General features: G+C 39.5%; 1 protein-coding gene across 1 annotated transcript in view; it reads left to right on the forward strand.

The window, feature by feature from the left end:
• The first annotated feature begins 8,992 nt into the window (after positions 1–8,992).
• The window catches only part of Tnip3 (TNFAIP3 interacting protein 3), a 112,282-nt gene continuing 102,776 nt past the window's right edge, over positions 8,993–18,498 (forward strand). The window contains exon 1 of the mRNA XM_040738853.1: positions 8,993–9,235. Coding sequence (XP_040594787.1) covers positions 9,195–9,235 — 41 coding nt within the window. The 5' untranslated portion in view covers positions 8,993–9,194. The remainder of the gene's footprint in view (positions 9,236–18,498) is intronic.

Below are 18,498 nucleotides of genomic sequence, written 5' to 3' on the forward strand. Positions count from 1 at the left end.
GCTCATGTGCACAACAGCAGGATTTCAATAATCCTTGGTTCTCCAATTTTCATGACTTACAGTACTGGAATGAGTTTTTGATACTGTCTATAGATAGCAGTTTTTAGTAGATCAGGTAAGAGACTCTGTGTTTCCTGCTTCCTGACCCCTGGCTCATGGGCTTGGAAACATTTGGAATTGCAGTCTCTCATGTGTCAGTTTTACAGGTGAAAGAAATGCAGGTACCCTGATGTGACTGAGTTGTGGAGAATCTATGGAGCAAAACTTGACTGCTACAAAGCAAAAAGATTTCTTAGAAGGAAACAGGGTAATAAAAGTCCCCTGTTTTAACACCTTTCTCAGAAATATGAAATGGAAAAACTACCTCAAACCATAGCTCTTTGGTTATTTCTTTTGATTTATCCAAATGATGTGCAGCCAAAGGTCTCTCATTCTTAATTTCTCTTGAGCCATTACTGTAAATGAGACTGGTGTCTCAATTTCCTTCCCGCCAATTTGTTCCACACGATGAGCAACTTTGGTGTTAGGTAAGCATGAGACTCCTGTTGGCTAGAAAAGATACACTCTTTGGTTGCTCTTGTTGACTGACATTGTCATATTCTTAAAGCCCTGAGCAAGGTATGGTGATGTCCACCTGCAATCCTAGTACTCCAGGAAGGCAAGAGTTCTGGGGCAATGTGAGCCACATAGAGAGCCTGAGACTATGCTGAGCTACACAGGGAGACACAGTTTACAAACTAGCAAAGCTGAGCATCTGATTTTGCTCCCATTGAAATTATCTGAGATATTCTAAAACATTATACTGGTGCCTTACCTTTGTGCTTGTAAATTTAGGTAAGTTTCATAGTTAACTGATAGGATTTACTTTTCTAAGCAAGTGTACTACTTTTTCACGCGCACGCATGTGTGTGTGTGTGTGTGTGTGTGTGTGTGTGTGTACAACTACTGTGGGGCTTTAGGTATAAGGTCTCTTGAACATACAAACAGGATTTTTAAGTATGAAAAGTGATTTAAACTAAACATATTAATTTAAGGCATTATTAGGGAACTGTCTTCTACATTCTGTACCAGATGTGATGCAATTCCCTATAGATCCATCTCCTGCCATACTTGGTATTCAGTTCATTTATTCCATGTTTCTGAGACACTTATGTATCCTAAGCACTGGGCTGCATGTTGTTGGGCATTCATTTGTTACAGAACAACCAGCTCATAGAATACAAAGTCTGTTGTGGAAGAATAATTTAGAATGAACAACCATACATTCCAAAAATAGTAAGATCACAATAAATGCTGCCAAGAGGACTGAGAAAGTTGCAAAGTTGCACATTAAAGGACTTACAGAGACCTGGAAACAAATGCTTTTGTGTGGGGAAAATGAGTGTAGGGGGAATAGGGAGCACTGCACCTTGGAGGGACTTGTCACCATGGTGACTGGGGAGGAAAAAAACCCAGAAAGATTATAGCAACTCATTTGAAGGATTCTGAACCTTTCCAATGTGTTAGCTTCTGTCTCTGTGATGTAAGATCATAAAGATTTTTTATTATGTGTGCAGGAAAAGGACTGATGACAAGATCAAATGTGTTTTGAGAAGACAGCTGTAACATAAGACAGGAAATGGGCAGAGCAATCAGGATGTCACCATCGTGGCAAGTGTGGACTGTATTGTCAGTGGCTTGTACACATTGGAGAGACATTGTTTCTTATCAGCCAGCTTGACAAAGTATTAAATACACATAAATGTTTGACATATTAGATTGCAGTTTTCAGATGATACAAGTCCCCTGTTCTGCTTTGAAGGACCCACAGTCCTTGGTTCCAACCTTCGGTTCTTGGATGTGTTAGTTGTAGAGTTTTATATTTCTAGCTACCTTAGAAATGATACAGTCAGTCTGTGACTCTCTTGAAAACTCACACCAAGAGAGTAAAAGAATTAAGAGTTTGCATTTAATTAATTTAAGAGTCAAGCCAAAAACGCATGTGGAGAAACAAAACAAAATCTGTAATTTCTAATCTATTATGTGTTTTTCCCTTCACATTACTTTTGTTTTATTTTTATAATAATAGGAGAGTTTGACATTACTTATTATCATCAACATATTAGCATAAAATATTTTAAGCTTTGAAATTTGCAAAAAGACACCCACAGAATTTATTTTTAGAAAAATAAGAGCTAACTGAACGTTAAGACTGTTTCTTCTGTTCTCTCATGGCTTTGTTTTAATAAATTTAATGAATTGAGAAAAGAGATTCATTTACTCATTCACCACACCATATGAGCACCTGCTGTCCTTAAAGTTTCCCGACTCTGCAGGAGTCTGCCCACTCCTGGCTGAATCTGCCCTATTTCCCCAGTCTCCACCCAGCCAATGCTCAACATCGACTCGCCACACTCACTGTCTCTCTCAACAGAATAGGAACAGCACAAAGAGCAGGCCGAACGCTTGTTGGTTGAGCTGGTTCGTGTGTGTGTGTGTGTGTGTGTGTGTGTGTGTGTGTGTGTGTGTGAGAGAGAGAGAGAGAGAGAGAGAGAGTTATGTGTATGTGTGTTATGTGTATGTGCTACATGTCCATGCGTATGTGAATGCAACCGCTCATGTGCTCATGAGGGCTGAAGGAGGCAATGCTGTCAGGTGTCCTGTCTAGCACGCTCCATAGTGCTCCTTTAAGGCACTGTCTCTCACTGAATATGGAGCTAGGATGGCAGCCAGCAAGCCCCAGCAATTCTATCTCTGCTCCCCACAACACGGGGTTACAGATGTGCATGGCTGTTTCTGGTTTTTGGTGTGCTTGCTAGGAATCAGAATTCAACTCTTCGCTCTTACATGGTAGTTTAGTTCTTCTTCCCAAAATAATTGAGAATAATTATTTTTTAATTAACATATTTTAAGTGTAATGTACTATGTTGTGTGCACTATGTTTAAAAATCTTAAAAGTAGGATTATTATGTATATGTAGCCTAACTTGCATACCTGGGAAACTTCAAAAAGGCAGTCATTAGACTGAATTTGAATGTGACTGGAAAAATATCATAAAAATCCACAAGCACTATGTGCTCAAAAGGTATTATTGCTTTCTTATGAAGAAGCCAAAATTGCAATCCACAGGACTGATCAGAAGTCCTGGTTGGCAATGCTCGTAGATCCCTGTGCTAGGTAAAAGAGGCATATATTTAACTACTTAATACACTAAATTAATACTGACATCTTATTCTCCTATTTTAATAATGTTTTATTAACTTTCTACTGGTGGGTCCCCTTTGGGGTCTGTTAAAAAGCTTTGATGAATATTCTGTATTTTTATTTTCTGTGTATGAGTGTTTTGCCTGTGTGTGTATGCACCATGAGTTTGCTTGATGTCTTCCAGAGGCTAGAACTGAGCAATATATCCTATGGGACTCGAGTTACATATGAATGTGAGCCACCATGTGAATGCTGGAAATCTAACCCGGGTCCTCTGTCAGAACAGCGAGTGCTCTTAGCCAGTCCCTGTTACATATTCCTAAATGCTAAAATGCCACAAAAATTCAGTCACTTCCCTTATATATAAAAGTATGTTAATGAACATATATACATTTTCAACACAGACCTTTTAGACTGTTTTAGTAGTTTTGTATACAAATGAGTATAACAATTTGGATGATGGTTTAGTGCTTGCTAAGGATACATCATAATAAATGTCCTGAACCTGGTTAATGTTTAACTTTAAATTTAGTAAAGGCAGATCCTGAAATGAAGCAGACTTGCTAAGCAAGTATAATGATCTACAAAGGGAACACCCCAGAGAGAAGCACATGTTGTGGAGATAAAATCACTTGTCAGCTTCAAGTACCTCCTGTCTTAAGTGAAGGTGTCATGCCTCTTATGATATTTATATTCTGACACATTCCGACTTGATCTGCACACATGTTTCCGACAGTGCATCTATCCTCTACAGTTGAATTATATTGTGAACTTCTGCTTAAACAATCAAATAACTTACGATCTTCACGGGTGTACTGAACTCCATCCAAGAACTGGTTGAGTTAAACACAAAGCGCCATCTGCTTCTTTAGCAATGTAGAGAGACTCCTTTGTGAAGAGGAGGAAGTGAGTGGGGTGAGGAAGAGACAGAAGAAATTAATCCAGTGACCGGAAGGAAGAAAGGTGTCTGCTTTTAGCTTGAGAGGATGTCGTCAACCACTTGGGCATCTTTCCTCCTGTGGTCTTTAGTGCTAAATCTTTTCATTCTAAGTATTATATCTGATTTGCGATTTGTTTCACTATGGAAACTAAATTTTGAAGCAACTTTAAGTAAAATCTTAATCTTTCTATTTTCCTATTTCATCAATTTGTGAGTAAAAATGCAAAAATAAAACTATGTAAATAATCTACTAAAAACCTGAGCAAACCACTGTTGGTGACAATGAAGGGTAACCCCCTACTTTTAATTGACAGGAGCATTTGTCTTTCATTTCATCATAGGCAGCTAGTATATGGTTGCTTTTCTATTGTTAGGGTGGAAAGTTCTCACTGTGACCCATACTGGGATATGAAAACAAGAAATCCCTGATTTGGAACCTCTAAGGCTTGTCATCCTATTTTTCTCAACAGGATGATGTATTCTCTGAGACAATCTCAATATAGCCTTACCTGAAATCACTATTCAAATAGAGTCTTAAAAATAATCATTCATATCTACTTTGACACACTAAGCTGAGTCAATATGATCATGAATTAGGATGGTGAACTGACCTACCTCCTCAGAAGGGACCAAAATAGCATGATAACTACATTGACTTTATCCTTGCGTATTACATATACTCAGGGAAATATGACACTGTGTTTCAGTTTTTTAATTATACAGGAGTAGTTACCATCCAGGAAGGCACTCCAGCTAATAGCAGTCCTGTGAGGGAGTATACTTATCACCCACACTTATAACCCCCACAGAAGAGGAAATGGAGGGGCTTGAGAAAATTAGATTCTTCCCAAGGACCTTCTCATCAACACTGCTGTTCTTGCTCTGTGACTTAAAATGTACTGGGCTTGGGGTGGGTGGGTGGAAGTAGCTCCTGGATTTCCATCCTATGGTCTTTTTTAAAGAAACTTGTATTGTTCATCTTGACTTTCTTCATCCCATTCATCAAACTTTAATGTAGAACTTTCCCAACTATTTTCAAAAGAATATACCATAAATTATAGAGGTGATTTTAGAAAAGGCTAATAAATTGACAGTAACCTTGATGGAGAGGAATTAGATGTATCACAGTGAGATCTTTGTTACATCAGGTTATTGGTAAAAAGATATCAGTTCTTCTAGGCAAAATAGTGGCCTCTTCTGCAGGGCAGGGGGTGGATGTCACAGACACCAGAAAACATAAAGATGAAAAAGTCAGTAGTTAGGCTTGGGAAGATGGCTCAGTTGGGAGATTGTCTGCCAGATGAGCTTAAAGACCTGAATTCAGGTTCCCAGAACCCACTTAAAAGATGGCTGTGGTGGTGCACATTTGTAATCCAAAGATGACTGTGGTGGTGCCCATCTATAATCTAAAGATAACTGTGGTGGTGCACATCTGTAATACCAAGCTGGATGTGGTGGTGTACATCTGTAACTCGAAGACGGCTGTGGTGGTACACACCTGTAATCACAGTTTGAGGAAGGCAAAGACAGGCAGATCCTTGGAGGCCCCTGCCTAGCCAGTCTAGCCAATAAGTGATCACAGATTCAGAGAAGGACCCTGTCTGTACAGATAAAACGTGGAGCAATGAAGGAACATAACCAACAACAACTTCTGACCCTTGCATGCAGACAGGCACATATTCCGACATGAACACATGCATATACATTATACAAACACACTCACAAATAGATTTTAAAAATAAAAACAATTCTACACTCATTGGGTATATAATGAGCATTATAGTCTAAAAACAGTGTGGTTACTAATGTGTTAGTTTTGTATCTAGGTAGTTAACAAAGCAGAAACTTGACTAGTTGTATTTTTTGGTACTTCAGGGAAGTCCAGTTTGTATGCACAAAGGTTAAGAGATTTGGTACAAAATCCTCCTACCTTTATTTTTTCATTGTTTATTTAGTATTCACAAGCAATTTTTAATTTTACTTACTTTTAAATTGGCATACAAAACAACAGGTTTCTTTATGGCATTTTCATGCATAATATTTTGACTGACACTTCTATACCTTCAACAAAATTTCTCTTACAAAAAACATCATCATTTTTGAGGTGGTGGGCTGACCAACTCAGCTACCACTCATACCCAAAGCCGGGGATATGAGTTAGCATCCCAACATGAACCCCATCTATGAATTGTTGGGCATATGAAGGGGATGAGACTACAGATCCAAAACAGCAGGCTCTCCACAACATAGGACAACAAAGGATATCCAAGGGGAGCCCATTATCAGTTGGGTGGGATAGCAGAAGCCAGGGGCCTCAATGACTTGTGGCAATGAAGTCTTGCAAGTAAACATGAATGGACTAGAGGGTAAACTTTATGACTCAACAGTCCATACTACAGCTCTCATGACAAGATCATTTTCTCCCATTTGTTTGTTTTGGTTTTTTGTTTTGTTTCTTTGTTTTGTTTGGTTTTGACTTTTCATTTAAATTTGATTTTGTTTTGGGAAGATTTCAAGAGCAGAGGGCAGATGCGAGGGGTCAGAGAGATAAGTGGGATCAGAATACATGATGTGAAATCCATAAAGAATCAAGAAAAGTTTAGGAAAAATCATCATCTTCTGTGTCTAGCTTGGTTATTTCATTTAGGATCTGTTTCAAGTATTTAAAATGTTTAAGGAGGTAAAAAATAACTTGAACTACATTGTAATAAATGAAGCAGCTATAATCACAGGTAGGAGCTGTGTGCTCCTAGTGCTATACAGGCTTCTGACTCAGGAACTCTTGGCTGGTATTTTCTCTGTTGTCTGTTAGTCTTCATACCACCCAAGAGAAATTCAGTAATTTCATGATCACCCAGTGAAGGGATCAAGTGAAGTCCTCAGTGAATGTGTATTTTTTGACATGGTCATGACCATGTCAAAAATCCCAATGCCTCAAACCCATGAGAGTTTCAACGCCTTCAAGTGGTAAAGCTCAGAGAGATGACAAACCCTTCCTCTGTGCCAAGTGGGAATGTCAAGTGTGTGCAGAAAATGTCAGTGGTAGATTTCTCCCAGCTTTCTGCCTAGATGTCTACATCCTGAAGACTACTCTCCTACAGAGATTTCTCCTACCAAGATTATCTAAATCTGCCTTCTTGTTTAGCTGTATATACCAGCACTGCTGCCTTGTTTATCTGTACACAATAACCCTGCCTCCCCATTCACTGTATAAAACAAACACACTGAGCTTCGCAGGGACTGCAGCCTCTCCATCAGAGAACACAGTCCACCTGATCCCAGCTCTTCTGTGTTTGGGTGCTCATAATTTCCCATTCTCTCATAACCTCTAGTCAGGACCCCCAGCCATGCAAGGATGTGACAACCCAGCAAGACAGACTCTGTGCTCTGTTTGCTCTGTGAACATTTTTTGAAGAGAGTATTTCAGTACAATTGTTTGTCTTGGGCCTCAAGGTTACCCTACTCTAGGATTTAGTGGAGATGAAGTCTGACAGTTTCTTTTCCACGTGTTATTTTCAAGACCTCCCAGAATCCAAATAATGTGATGATATTGCCTATGACGTCTTTTTATGAGGTTTCATTTATGATGTAAGAATTAGAGTTAAAATCAGTATACTTTTATTTTAAACTTAAAATATTGGCTGTATAATATGCAACTATGGAAGGATAAAAATGAAAAAACTAGGTATCTAGTCCTCAAACAGCAGTTGACTGGCTAGGTTGTTTGTCTCTCTGGGCTTCTGCTGCTCCTTTGGCCCTGGGTATGGTAGAGTTCTTGATGCCTTAGTTAAACTAACTGCATATTCAAAGGGTTTTTTTTTACAAACTTATTTATTAATTCTTTTTTTTCCAAAATCTCAGACATCTAGAACTGCCAGAGTAGGCCTTGTCGCCCCTCCTTGCCAGTGACTATGGGGAATTGTGAAACATCTCTGGAGCATCATACAAAAAAGAGAGGCAGTTGTGCAATTTTGCATAATTAGGAGGGGAAAAAAGCTACACTAGTTGGTGGTCCAGTTCCTGCAACAGTTCCCAGATGCATCTGCTTTCATCTGCTAACTGGCTGCTATGGTGGTAACAGATGACTTTTAAACAGCTGTCACAAGCTGAAAACAAAATGAAACAAAAAGCCACCCTCCCACACTGTGTCTAGGTAGCTGGCCAATAGCTGAGATCTGGGACAAGCAGAAACTTTGGGGGCTTGTTTTTATAATTCAACAGAAACAAACAAACAAAAAAAAACTTCAGACAAGTTGCCCATAGCAACTCCCTACATGTTCTAAAGGGATAATAACAATTACTAGTTGCCAGAGGCATTTTAAATGTGTTAATTGCCTGCAGGAATTGACTTTCAAAATATACATGAGTTTTCCAGTTCTTTAAAGTCAAGTGTCTGCTGTGTTCCATCTGAGGCATCATGCTGCCGGTATAACTTTTGACACAGTTTGGGTGACTAAATAGTAATTAATATTTAATAGAAAAAAAGGAAAGTAAAAATGTGTTTTTTAGTTGTGACATCATTATTTCTGTTATTCTAAAAATCATGGAAATAATTACGAATGCCCGTTGAGCAAAATCTGGAGTAAATGGTATCCTGGGAAGAAAGGCCTTGGTAGTATTGGGCAGTTAGGCGCTCCTGGATAGCTTGTCCCTACAGTGTGGCTAACTGAACTGCAAACATGTCAGTCTGAGAGCTTTAACAGTTTATGCCCTGCATGTTGGAATGCCCAGCCTTCTTCTCTGTGTTACTGGATGGCTTCTCTCTGTCATCAGAATCTTCCTTAGCTGAAAGGCTGGGCCTTTGCTTATACTCAGTGCATTACCCTTTCTCTGAAGCAGGCAGAAGCACACTTGTGGTCTGTCTTCTCATGACTAACAGCGCTGAAAACAACACACGAGAATAGCATGGCTTCTGATGGAAACTGCATGTAACACTTACCAGGTGGCTTTCTCTCTGAGACTGATAGACTCTTCTTCCCAGGAGACACATCTGAGCCTTGGCTCCTTTCCATTTATATATCTTGTCTTTTAGATTCCACGTCGACACCTCACAAATGAGAAACATAATGAGATGCTGGTAGCAACCACCCGCCAGTGCGAAGATTATGAAAGGTAACAGCAGCATTTTATTTAGAGGTTACATTCTGCTAATGGGAACACTCTGCTTTCAGCTGTTAAGCACTCTGAGGAGAATCTACTGGATGGAAGTGAGTGGGGTAGATAAGAGGGAAGGTGGTGAGCGCAAGCCTGAACCATTTGAGTTTTTATTGTATTGTCTTCTTGTTCACTGTCATGATTATTATGAAACAGAGAGATGAATACACACAGAGGAAAGAGAGAGAGAGAGAGAGAGAGATGGACACACACAGAGAGAGGGAGAGAGGGAGAGACAGAGAGAGAGAGAGAGAGAGAGAGAGAGAGAGAGAGAGAGAGAGAGCTGCATGCCAAGGCATGAGTAGGAAGGTCAGAGGACAACTTTGAAGAGTCAGTTCCCCCCTTCCACTGGGGTCAGGGGTCAAACTCTAGCCATGCAATTTGCACAGCAAGAGTATTTACTGCTGAGACATCTTACTGGCTCTTGGTCTTCATGATCTGAACACATTTTCTTTCATCGCTATCCAAGAGGCAAGAATCATGGTAGGTCATGGAAACTGCTTGATTTTTAAAGTAATTGGTGAAGTTCCATAAAGGAGCTTTTGGCTGGAAATGATTTCTTGTTAGTCCTACAGATTTCGCCTAGAGAAGCAACTCTTCCACTAATAAGGTGAAGGAGTATCTATTTCCATCACCTGATTTGCTTACTCCTTAGCTCAGGTTCAGGGTGAGAGGTCTGCTGCGTCCCTTCCTCACACCCTTCATCCTATCAATCATTGAAGGGGTTTCTCCCATCTCCGTCTAGTCACCAACCCAGTGACTAAATCTCTCTTCTCCCTTGGCACCTTTTATGTGTAAGATGCTGTGCTAACTGCTTGCAGGAGGCAGAGACACACCTTTACCACCAGCTGCCCCTTGTTCAAGTCAGCTGTTTCTGTGGGTTAAAGAAGCCCAGTTTTGACACCTATGCTCCCTCTCTGTCACTGGGTTCCTTGAGTTCAGCTCAGTGTAATAACTTTCTTTTAAACAAAAATTTAGACTTGACTTTATCTATTATTGCATGTGTGCGGAGATCAGAGGACAGTTTTATGGAGTCTGTTCTCTCATTTCCACTTTCTGTGGGTTCTGGTTGTCTGGGTTACACAGTTGAGCCAGCTTGTTGGGCCTTTAATACCTTAAAGGTGAGAGATAGCTAAAAACGTATTAAAACTCAGATGCTTAATGTTGGTTTTCAACTGGAAACATCCGCGGGACAGGAGACATAATTCAGATTATGAGTTTGTGAGCAAACTACTTCTAATGTGACAGGGACAGGGAACCCATGGCAGGAGAGTCAGCCAACAGTGTCTACAACTGTCCAGTGAGAAGACCGGTAGCATTAATATGCAGTGGCGTTCACAGTACCCCATGTGTGTGCCGACTCTGGCCCATTTGTGCTCTCCTGTCTTCAAGACACACCTGCTAATATTTGACCATTAGATATTTATTTTGTATGTTCTAATTACAGCAATTACTGTTCTATGACTCAAGCAGTTGAGATAATCCTAAAAGCAAAAACTTCATTACAATAAAATAAAGTTTTCAGCAACCTTAGACAGTCTCTCCCTTCTTTTAGAGAGGTACCCAATAGTCTACATAGACATTTGTTTGTCGTCTATTTTTGATGATCCTGGAGTCTTGTGTACGAGATTATAAATAGTGTATGTCAATTACTTAATATAGAAGTAAAGTATATAAGACATTTGTATACTGAGGTTTTTTTGTCAAAAAGCTTGTTTTCATTTTTAAAATGTATCACAATACTGATTTCTCCCATTCTCCTAAACTATTTGAATTCAGTGACTTTCATAAACACACTGACCTCAGCTACAGAAAATTTAGTATTTTGTTATGGACTATTTATCATTCTGCAACAGGGATGTGTGTGTCTTGCCTCCTTAGTCAGATTTTATCTACCAAGGGAAAGAGTCATCATACAACAACAGAGCTACAGTGAGTTTTTATGAAATAAAGATGTGCAGTCTGAGGATTAGTCATAATACAACCTCTGACATTAACAAAGACAGAATGAGTGGAATAGGAGTGGGGGGGGCACACCTGTCCCAGCACTTGGGAGGTAGAGGCAGAAGTCTGAGATCAGCAGAGGCAAGATAAGACCTTGTTTCAGAAAACACAAACAGAATGAAAGAAAGAACTGGGATAAGGGAGACGTGGGAGGGAAAATGGAGACACCTGGTGTTTAAACAAAGAGGAAGAAGACTCCTGCCCTCTCTCTTTTTTGCATACTCTCCAGAGTCTCATCCTATGGCTTTAAGAATAAAATGATTCCCAGCTTTCAGACTGTGCCCCCCTTTTGTGGGGTGTTAAACTGGTTTGCTACAGCTATCCTCCAAACTACTGTTAACTTGCTATTCACCATTTAAACACTAAGTCTCTCTGTTTACCCTGCCTGAAAACCACACAGACTCAAACACTTTGAATCATGTTCATACAGTGTAGAAAATTTTGTCCTTCTGAGAAAAAGAGAGAAGGATGGGACCATTTTAGACTATTTCTAAGATGTGTGGATAACTAACAGGTTAACCTCTGTGGCATATGTGATTAGATGTGTAGAAAGAGGGAAGAAGGGATGAGGCATACGCTACAATTGCATCTCTGTCCTGGGGGAAGCTGGATTGGAAGGAAGAAGTGAAATGACAGCAAACAAGGTAGAAAGTAACACAGTTACTGGATTAGCCATCCCTCGCTGCTTCTGAGCTGTCCTTTTTAGTGGAAACATTTCCAGTTTGCATTCCTTTACCAAGCTACCGTTTTTGTTTTGTTTTTTGAGGCAGGGTTTCTCTGTGTAGCTTTGGAGCCTATCCTGGCACTCTCTGTAGACCAGGCTGGCCTCGAACTCACAGAGGTCCGTCTGCCTCTGCCTCCCTAGTGCTGGCATTAAAGGCGTGCACCACCAATGCCAGGCCAAGCTACTTTTAAAGGAAAAGCAAAGATGAGGTGGAAAGAGCCTCGATTCTCTCTCTCGTTCTCTCTCTCTCTCTCTCTCTCTCTCTCTCTCTCTCTCTCTCTCTCTCTCTCTCTCTCTCTCTCTCTCCATCTTGTAGACAAGACCAGCTTTGTCCTCACGGAGATTCACTGTGCCCACTGTGCCCACTGTGCCGGGGTTAAAGGCATGCACCGCCACACTGGGCTCACAATCTTGATTCTCAATGTGAGAATACAACACAGTTTCTATGGTCCACAGTGTTTTATAAGCAGCCTCACTCAGCGTGCTAGGGATCCTGAAGTCAGGGCTTCGTTTTACTTTTTTTGTAAAGCAGATGTTTTCCTGATTTTTGTTATAACATTTATTTTTTAGTATTTTTAAATGGATTATGCGTTCTGAAAATTACAGTTCCTTGCTAGGCTGTAACTAGCAAGGAAACCGTAATGATTCATCTTAGTCTAAAGCAGAGGTCATCTCAGAAGAAGGAGGTGAGTGTCAGTTCTTGTGAATTGCCTGGCACTGAACTCCTACTATAGCACTCTTTGGCCCTGTAGTATACACAGTCTGATACCAGCTATTCATGGAGCAAACCCTGTCTTCTGGTAACAATACACTGCTTTTTAGAAACCCTTATGGAGCTCTTCTTTCTGCACATCCAAAGCATTCAAGTCCTTTTGTAAAACATTGGTGTGCTTTAAGAAAATCAAACAATAGGGTGTTTTTTCCTCCATGTGAATAGCATACTCACTTCCAGATGCAGTGTTTAGCGGCCAAACAGCTGCTATCTATTTAAAAAATCTCTTAAAGGCCCATTTATTTGCTCATAAAGGGAAGAGAAGTGTAAGTACGTTTATGGGGTGACAGGCAGATGTTTTGGTTGGAACAGGACAATGGTGGTGGTAATCAAAAACTAAAACGATCTCTTTTATGGCATTGTAAGCAAGTATTTTGGCCTTTTTGTTTTTAACCCCCTCCTTTCTTGGTTAAAAATTTAACTATTATAGACAGGCAGAGTAAAGGGGCTTCTAAATAGATATGTCCTCTACTGCAGAACATTGAATTCTGTTTTCTGCAGAGGAAAAAAATCTCTTTTGAAGAGCTGAATAAATACTGTCATGATACAAAGAACATAATAGGTCATAACTGTTTTACAAATTGTACTAATTTATTTGTAATAGAAATATGTCAATTTTTCAAAAATTATATAATATTCCAAACCAATGAACACACATCAATCCCACTGAATTGCTGACATCACTTTAATTGAGTTCTTTTTTTTTCCTTGCAAACTAAGAAAGACATGTGTCAACCATGTGCTTATGTGCAATATAACAAATGAAATTCATCTTTGCTAGTGGATAGATTCACAGAGAACTGAGACAAGCGGTTGGGGAATTGTGTGTTTTTAGTAGGACTCTGCAAACCTCCTTGTAGAAATGTTTTGTGTGTAGATCATCCATTTCCGAGGCCCCACTTGTATGGAAAGCCCAAGCAGCTATCAGTGATGTGTCTTTGTACAGATTTTAATATTTTTTGCTTGCTCAAATTTTGGACCCAGTATAGCAATCCCTTGTAAACTTGTAAAACGTTTACCATCATCCAGGAAGTGTTTAGGGATGTTATTGGAAAGAGTAGACCTTTCCCAATAATTAACTATGAGCTTACAAAGGACCCTCCCTGTCTCTTGCAAGTATGGAATTCTGTGTCTGGGGACTGGAGACTGCACGGTTTCTCAGTGGAATAGTTTTGATGAAACATGAAAGCTTAGCGCTGGTGTGGAGGTCTGCACTAGGCAGTGGCAGCACACACAACACATAGCTAGGGAATAAGTTATAGCTCTCTCTCTCCTCTTTCAGCAACTCTGAGTCATTCTTTTGTTGTCTGAGGTTTCAGAATTTATGATGACTTGTCTCCTCCAACCTGATACATACACAGACCCTCTAGGGCAATAACACTTCCTCTTTGGCTGGAATCTGAGGCAGATCAAAACCAATCACCAAGATGACCGACGCCGTACTAGCAAAATTCCAGTTTTCAGGGCAAGTTAGACACATGAAATCAAGAACACGTTGCAGTCTTCTGACAGGAGGCTGTGTGAACACACTGAAGAAAGAGTAGGTAGAAAGAAGGAACAGACTTCAGGAAACTAAGTTTGCTTTTGGTTTCGACAGGTTCCTTTTTTAAAAACATTAGCAACCTGAGGGAACCAGGTTCTCTTCTCTGGGGGCTTCATTCAGTAAACTCACAAGAACCTCTGCCCAAACGTGGCTTCACTATGGAGAACAGGGTATATACTTAGAAGTTGTCTGAAATACATTTTTACTCTTCCCTTTCAGAAATTTTTATCATTTGCTAGATTTCTATTGACATAGACTTTATGTGACACTTTATATTCCAATGCCCTCTCCTATTAGACAGGTGTGTAATTACTTAAGTCATACATCAATTCATTTCCAAGCCTACCAAATTAGGAACAATTTTCTTATTTACATCTAGGAAGCATTTCTAAATAAATGATCTTTTTGTTTTTCAAACCCAATTATTCTCATTGTTCTTATCATTGAGATTTCTTTAAACTATTTATATTCAGAGATCTGTTTTTAATTGTCACAGAAAATACTAGCATGTTAAAAACAAAGTTTAGTTTGAGATGCAAACTGATTGTGGATTCGCCCTTTTGCTTCATTTTTCTATTCACTATTCTAAAACACAGCAGTAGTCTAAACCCTCACACATAAACCAGAAATTAAATACAAACACCAATAATAAAACTCAGAGATACTTTACATCCCATAGCATCATCATGATTAATTAGAATCTGACACCATTGAGTAATCACTCTGTAGGTTTGTATAAGGTTGTGTACCATTTGGAAAATTTCAAAATTAAAGTTCTTACACATAAATGAGCTCTTTGGGATAGTTCTTCATCATTTACAAACACATCCTGCTGCTTGGTTAGCTGCTAACTGAAAATCTAGCAATCATAGTGAGTGAGTGACAAATGACAAGTGTCCTGTATTCATGACAGCTGTTCACTTCTCTGAATGTACAAGTTAACTTGACATTGCCATCTTCTTATTCTTCATGTCTTCTACTTTTAGAAGTAATTTTGTTTTTCTAATAATAAAATTGGAATATTGTTTATGCCAGTTATTTCTGCGTGTGCCAATTCTAAGAAGTGCTGTATATATGCAGAAGGGTTAAATAATTGTGAAATAGACAACAACAACAAAATAAACCAAAAAAGCAAAACACCATTTGTGTTTAATCCCTCATCCAGCTTGACTAGTAACAGATGATTTTGGGTGTCTTGTTTGTTTGTTTACAATATGATCATTGGAAATGGCATTTGCTCTGCTTATCTTGTTTTTGGCAGAGCTTGCCAGGCCACACTCCTAAAACCACCCCCCTGTTGGACCTCAGCGCTGTGGAATCGCTGCAGTTTCTCTCTACATGATGTCACGCTGATTTTCTGCTCAGTCATATTTTTTTTTAAAACAAGCATTGTGCTAGCTTCTTTTCCATTATTTCTAATGTTCAACATTCAAATCAGGGCTCACTTAAGAAAGAAACTTACAAGTTAGCTACCATAGTTAAGGCATCAGAATTTCAGAATAAGCAATTTGAGTAGAGATTTTAAAAATAATAATAATAGGTATGGGCCAGAGAAAAAACTCAATGGCTAAAGGCAATTGCCATCAAACTTGATAATATTAGTTTGATCCTCAAGACCTCATTGTGCGGGGAGAGAACTATGTACTCCAAGTCCTCCTCTGACCTGCACATTTGCACTGTGGCACATGTACAAGCACTATTCATACACACACAAACACACTATAAATACATGTAATAAAATTATTTTTTAAATAGGTACTTGATAAAGTGATTACATCTGAATTCTTCTTTAAAATATTTTTATTTTATATGTCTGAGTATTAGCTCTACATTTATGTGTGCACAGCATGCACACTTCATGCTTAGCAATGTCATCTGAAGAAGGCAGATCCTTTGGAATGGAGTTGCAGATGGTTGTAAGCAGCCATGTGAGTGTTGGGAATTGAACTGAGGTCTTCTGTCAGAGCAGAAAATGTTTTTAACCATTGAGCCAAATCTCCAGCCCCAACTGCCTTTTTAAAAAAGGCATTATATTATGAAAATTTACCAAGTAAGTATTTATTTGGAGAGTATCCAGTCAGATAGCTCTGTGGATATTTATTTAACCCTTGGCTTGTTTTGAAACATTTAGCCTGAATTCAGTCATTTAATATTAGACACAGAGATTTAACAAGCATATTTAAATCTTTGGGTAATTCCATCATTGTTTTTTCAGGGTAAATTCCAAACAGCTGAATTGTTGAGTGTATGCATTAATAAACTTAAGGAGTTTGATAGGCAGTTCCCAGTATTTTTGAGCAAACTATAACACACCAAACCATCTCTCCATAAAGATTATTTTCCTACATTGTTTTTGCTAGAAACATTGTTCACTATTGAAACAAATAATCCATCGTCAATTTTTCTAACAATGTTACTATTTAATACTAAAGTTAAAAAAACCACCTTTAACTGAAGTTGGTTGATGTGATAGTCTGTTTTGGTTCTGAACCCCACTGAATCAAGAAGGCTCAGGTTTAAACACAGCACAAGTCTGGGAGGCATGAAGAGAGGAACTGCCGTGAATGTGGTTGACACCACCCAATGGATCGCTGGCAGCTGACAAGGGCTCTCTCCTTTTCTTCCTCTCCTGTCATCCCCTTTTCTGTGTCTTGTCTCCTTCCTGGCAGCCGTAACAGTACTCTGCATTACAGACGCTCTCCACCATGATACACCAAAGCTTCTGAAACTAGGAAGAAAACTAAATCCTCCCTCCCTTCTGTTGTTTCTGCCAGATTTGCTACAGTAACAGGAAGGGGTGACTAACACAGCTTTCTACATGTCCCCCTCACCAAGTAAAAATAATGTCTGTCAGATTTCCTCTTGGCCCATCTTGTTGATCACCATCCACCCACCCCTGCTCAACTCCCCCACTCTTGAGCTCTGTTCTCTCCAGTCTGGGCTAGTACCCAATGGCTTGAAAGGTAGCCCTTTTGCCAAGAATTTTCTTCACCACCTCAGGATTCTGGCTGTTCAATTTTGTGGTTTCTTCTTGCTGAAGATTCAAAACTATCTAAAATGAGGGAAGAAAACTCAGACCACTGTAAGGTGGCTGTGTAGAGGTGATGGCCCCTCACTCTCACCCGTTGTCTTCTGAGCCTCTTTTCTCTTACCCAAAGGCTCTGACATCAGCTTCTCGGGCCTATCCAATCTCAGGTTCTTGACTGTCCAAACAATATTTGTTATGGGTTCTATCTTATGTAATGGGCCTTACCTAAAATCAGATATTGGTTGGTTACTCCCACAACCTTTGTCCTGCAAGGCATTTTGCAGGCAGATCACTCTTGTAGATTGGTTTGAAGCTGGGTTAGTGTACCTTTCTTCTTTAGCAGCATGCAGAGCACCTTCCATTACAGAAACTAGTCTATGTGGATGAAGATTCTAAGCAGGCACCAGTTTGACTTCTGTGTGTTTAATTAGTTGTGTAAATGTTGTCTTCAGCAATAGGTATTGGGGTTAAGAGGATGGTTTGTTGACTCAGACTGTCTGAGTTCAAATAATATTTTTTTAGGTGGGTCACTTAATCTCTCAAAAATACCTTCATTGTTTTCATTTCCCTGATAGATCAAATAATAGTTGTTAGGATTAAGTAAGGCAATGCATGTTCACAGGTCCTGCTCTGTAGTAAGTATTCAATCACCATGTGGGTATCCTTAAAACAACTAGCCGAGGTCACCATGTAGAGCATGATGCACTGGAAAATATTTCAAACCCACCATTTTCTTTTAGAAAGAATCATGCAGAAGTAGATGCCTCTTGATGCATTACCAGAAAGTATGACACTAACTTGCTTTTTATGTTAAGAATACACTGTTGAAACAGTATCTGATGAATTCTTGACCCATGAGAAACTTCATAAACATTTTATGGGTAGGTGAGTATAGTAATCATTCCACAGGGCCTCAGAGGGATGCTCTGTGATAGTGTCCGGACTTCATTGGCTGGGTGTACAGAACTCTCCTACAGCACCCCACCATTACCTCCTCTGGACTCATCATTCCTTTTCTAGATAATGCCGCTTGCAGGATTCACGCAAGCCACTTACATATCAGTGTGCTCTCGCTTTCTCTCTCTGTCTCTCTATCTCTGTCTCTGTCTCTCTGTGTCTCTCTGTGTCTCTGTCTCTCTCTGTCTCTGTC

The sequence above is a fragment of the Mesocricetus auratus genome, unplaced genomic scaffold, assembly GCF_017639785.1.
Source record: "Mesocricetus auratus isolate SY011 unplaced genomic scaffold, BCM_Maur_2.0 Super-Scaffold_100676, whole genome shotgun sequence".
NCBI lineage: Eukaryota > Metazoa > Chordata > Mammalia > Rodentia > Cricetidae > Mesocricetus > Mesocricetus auratus.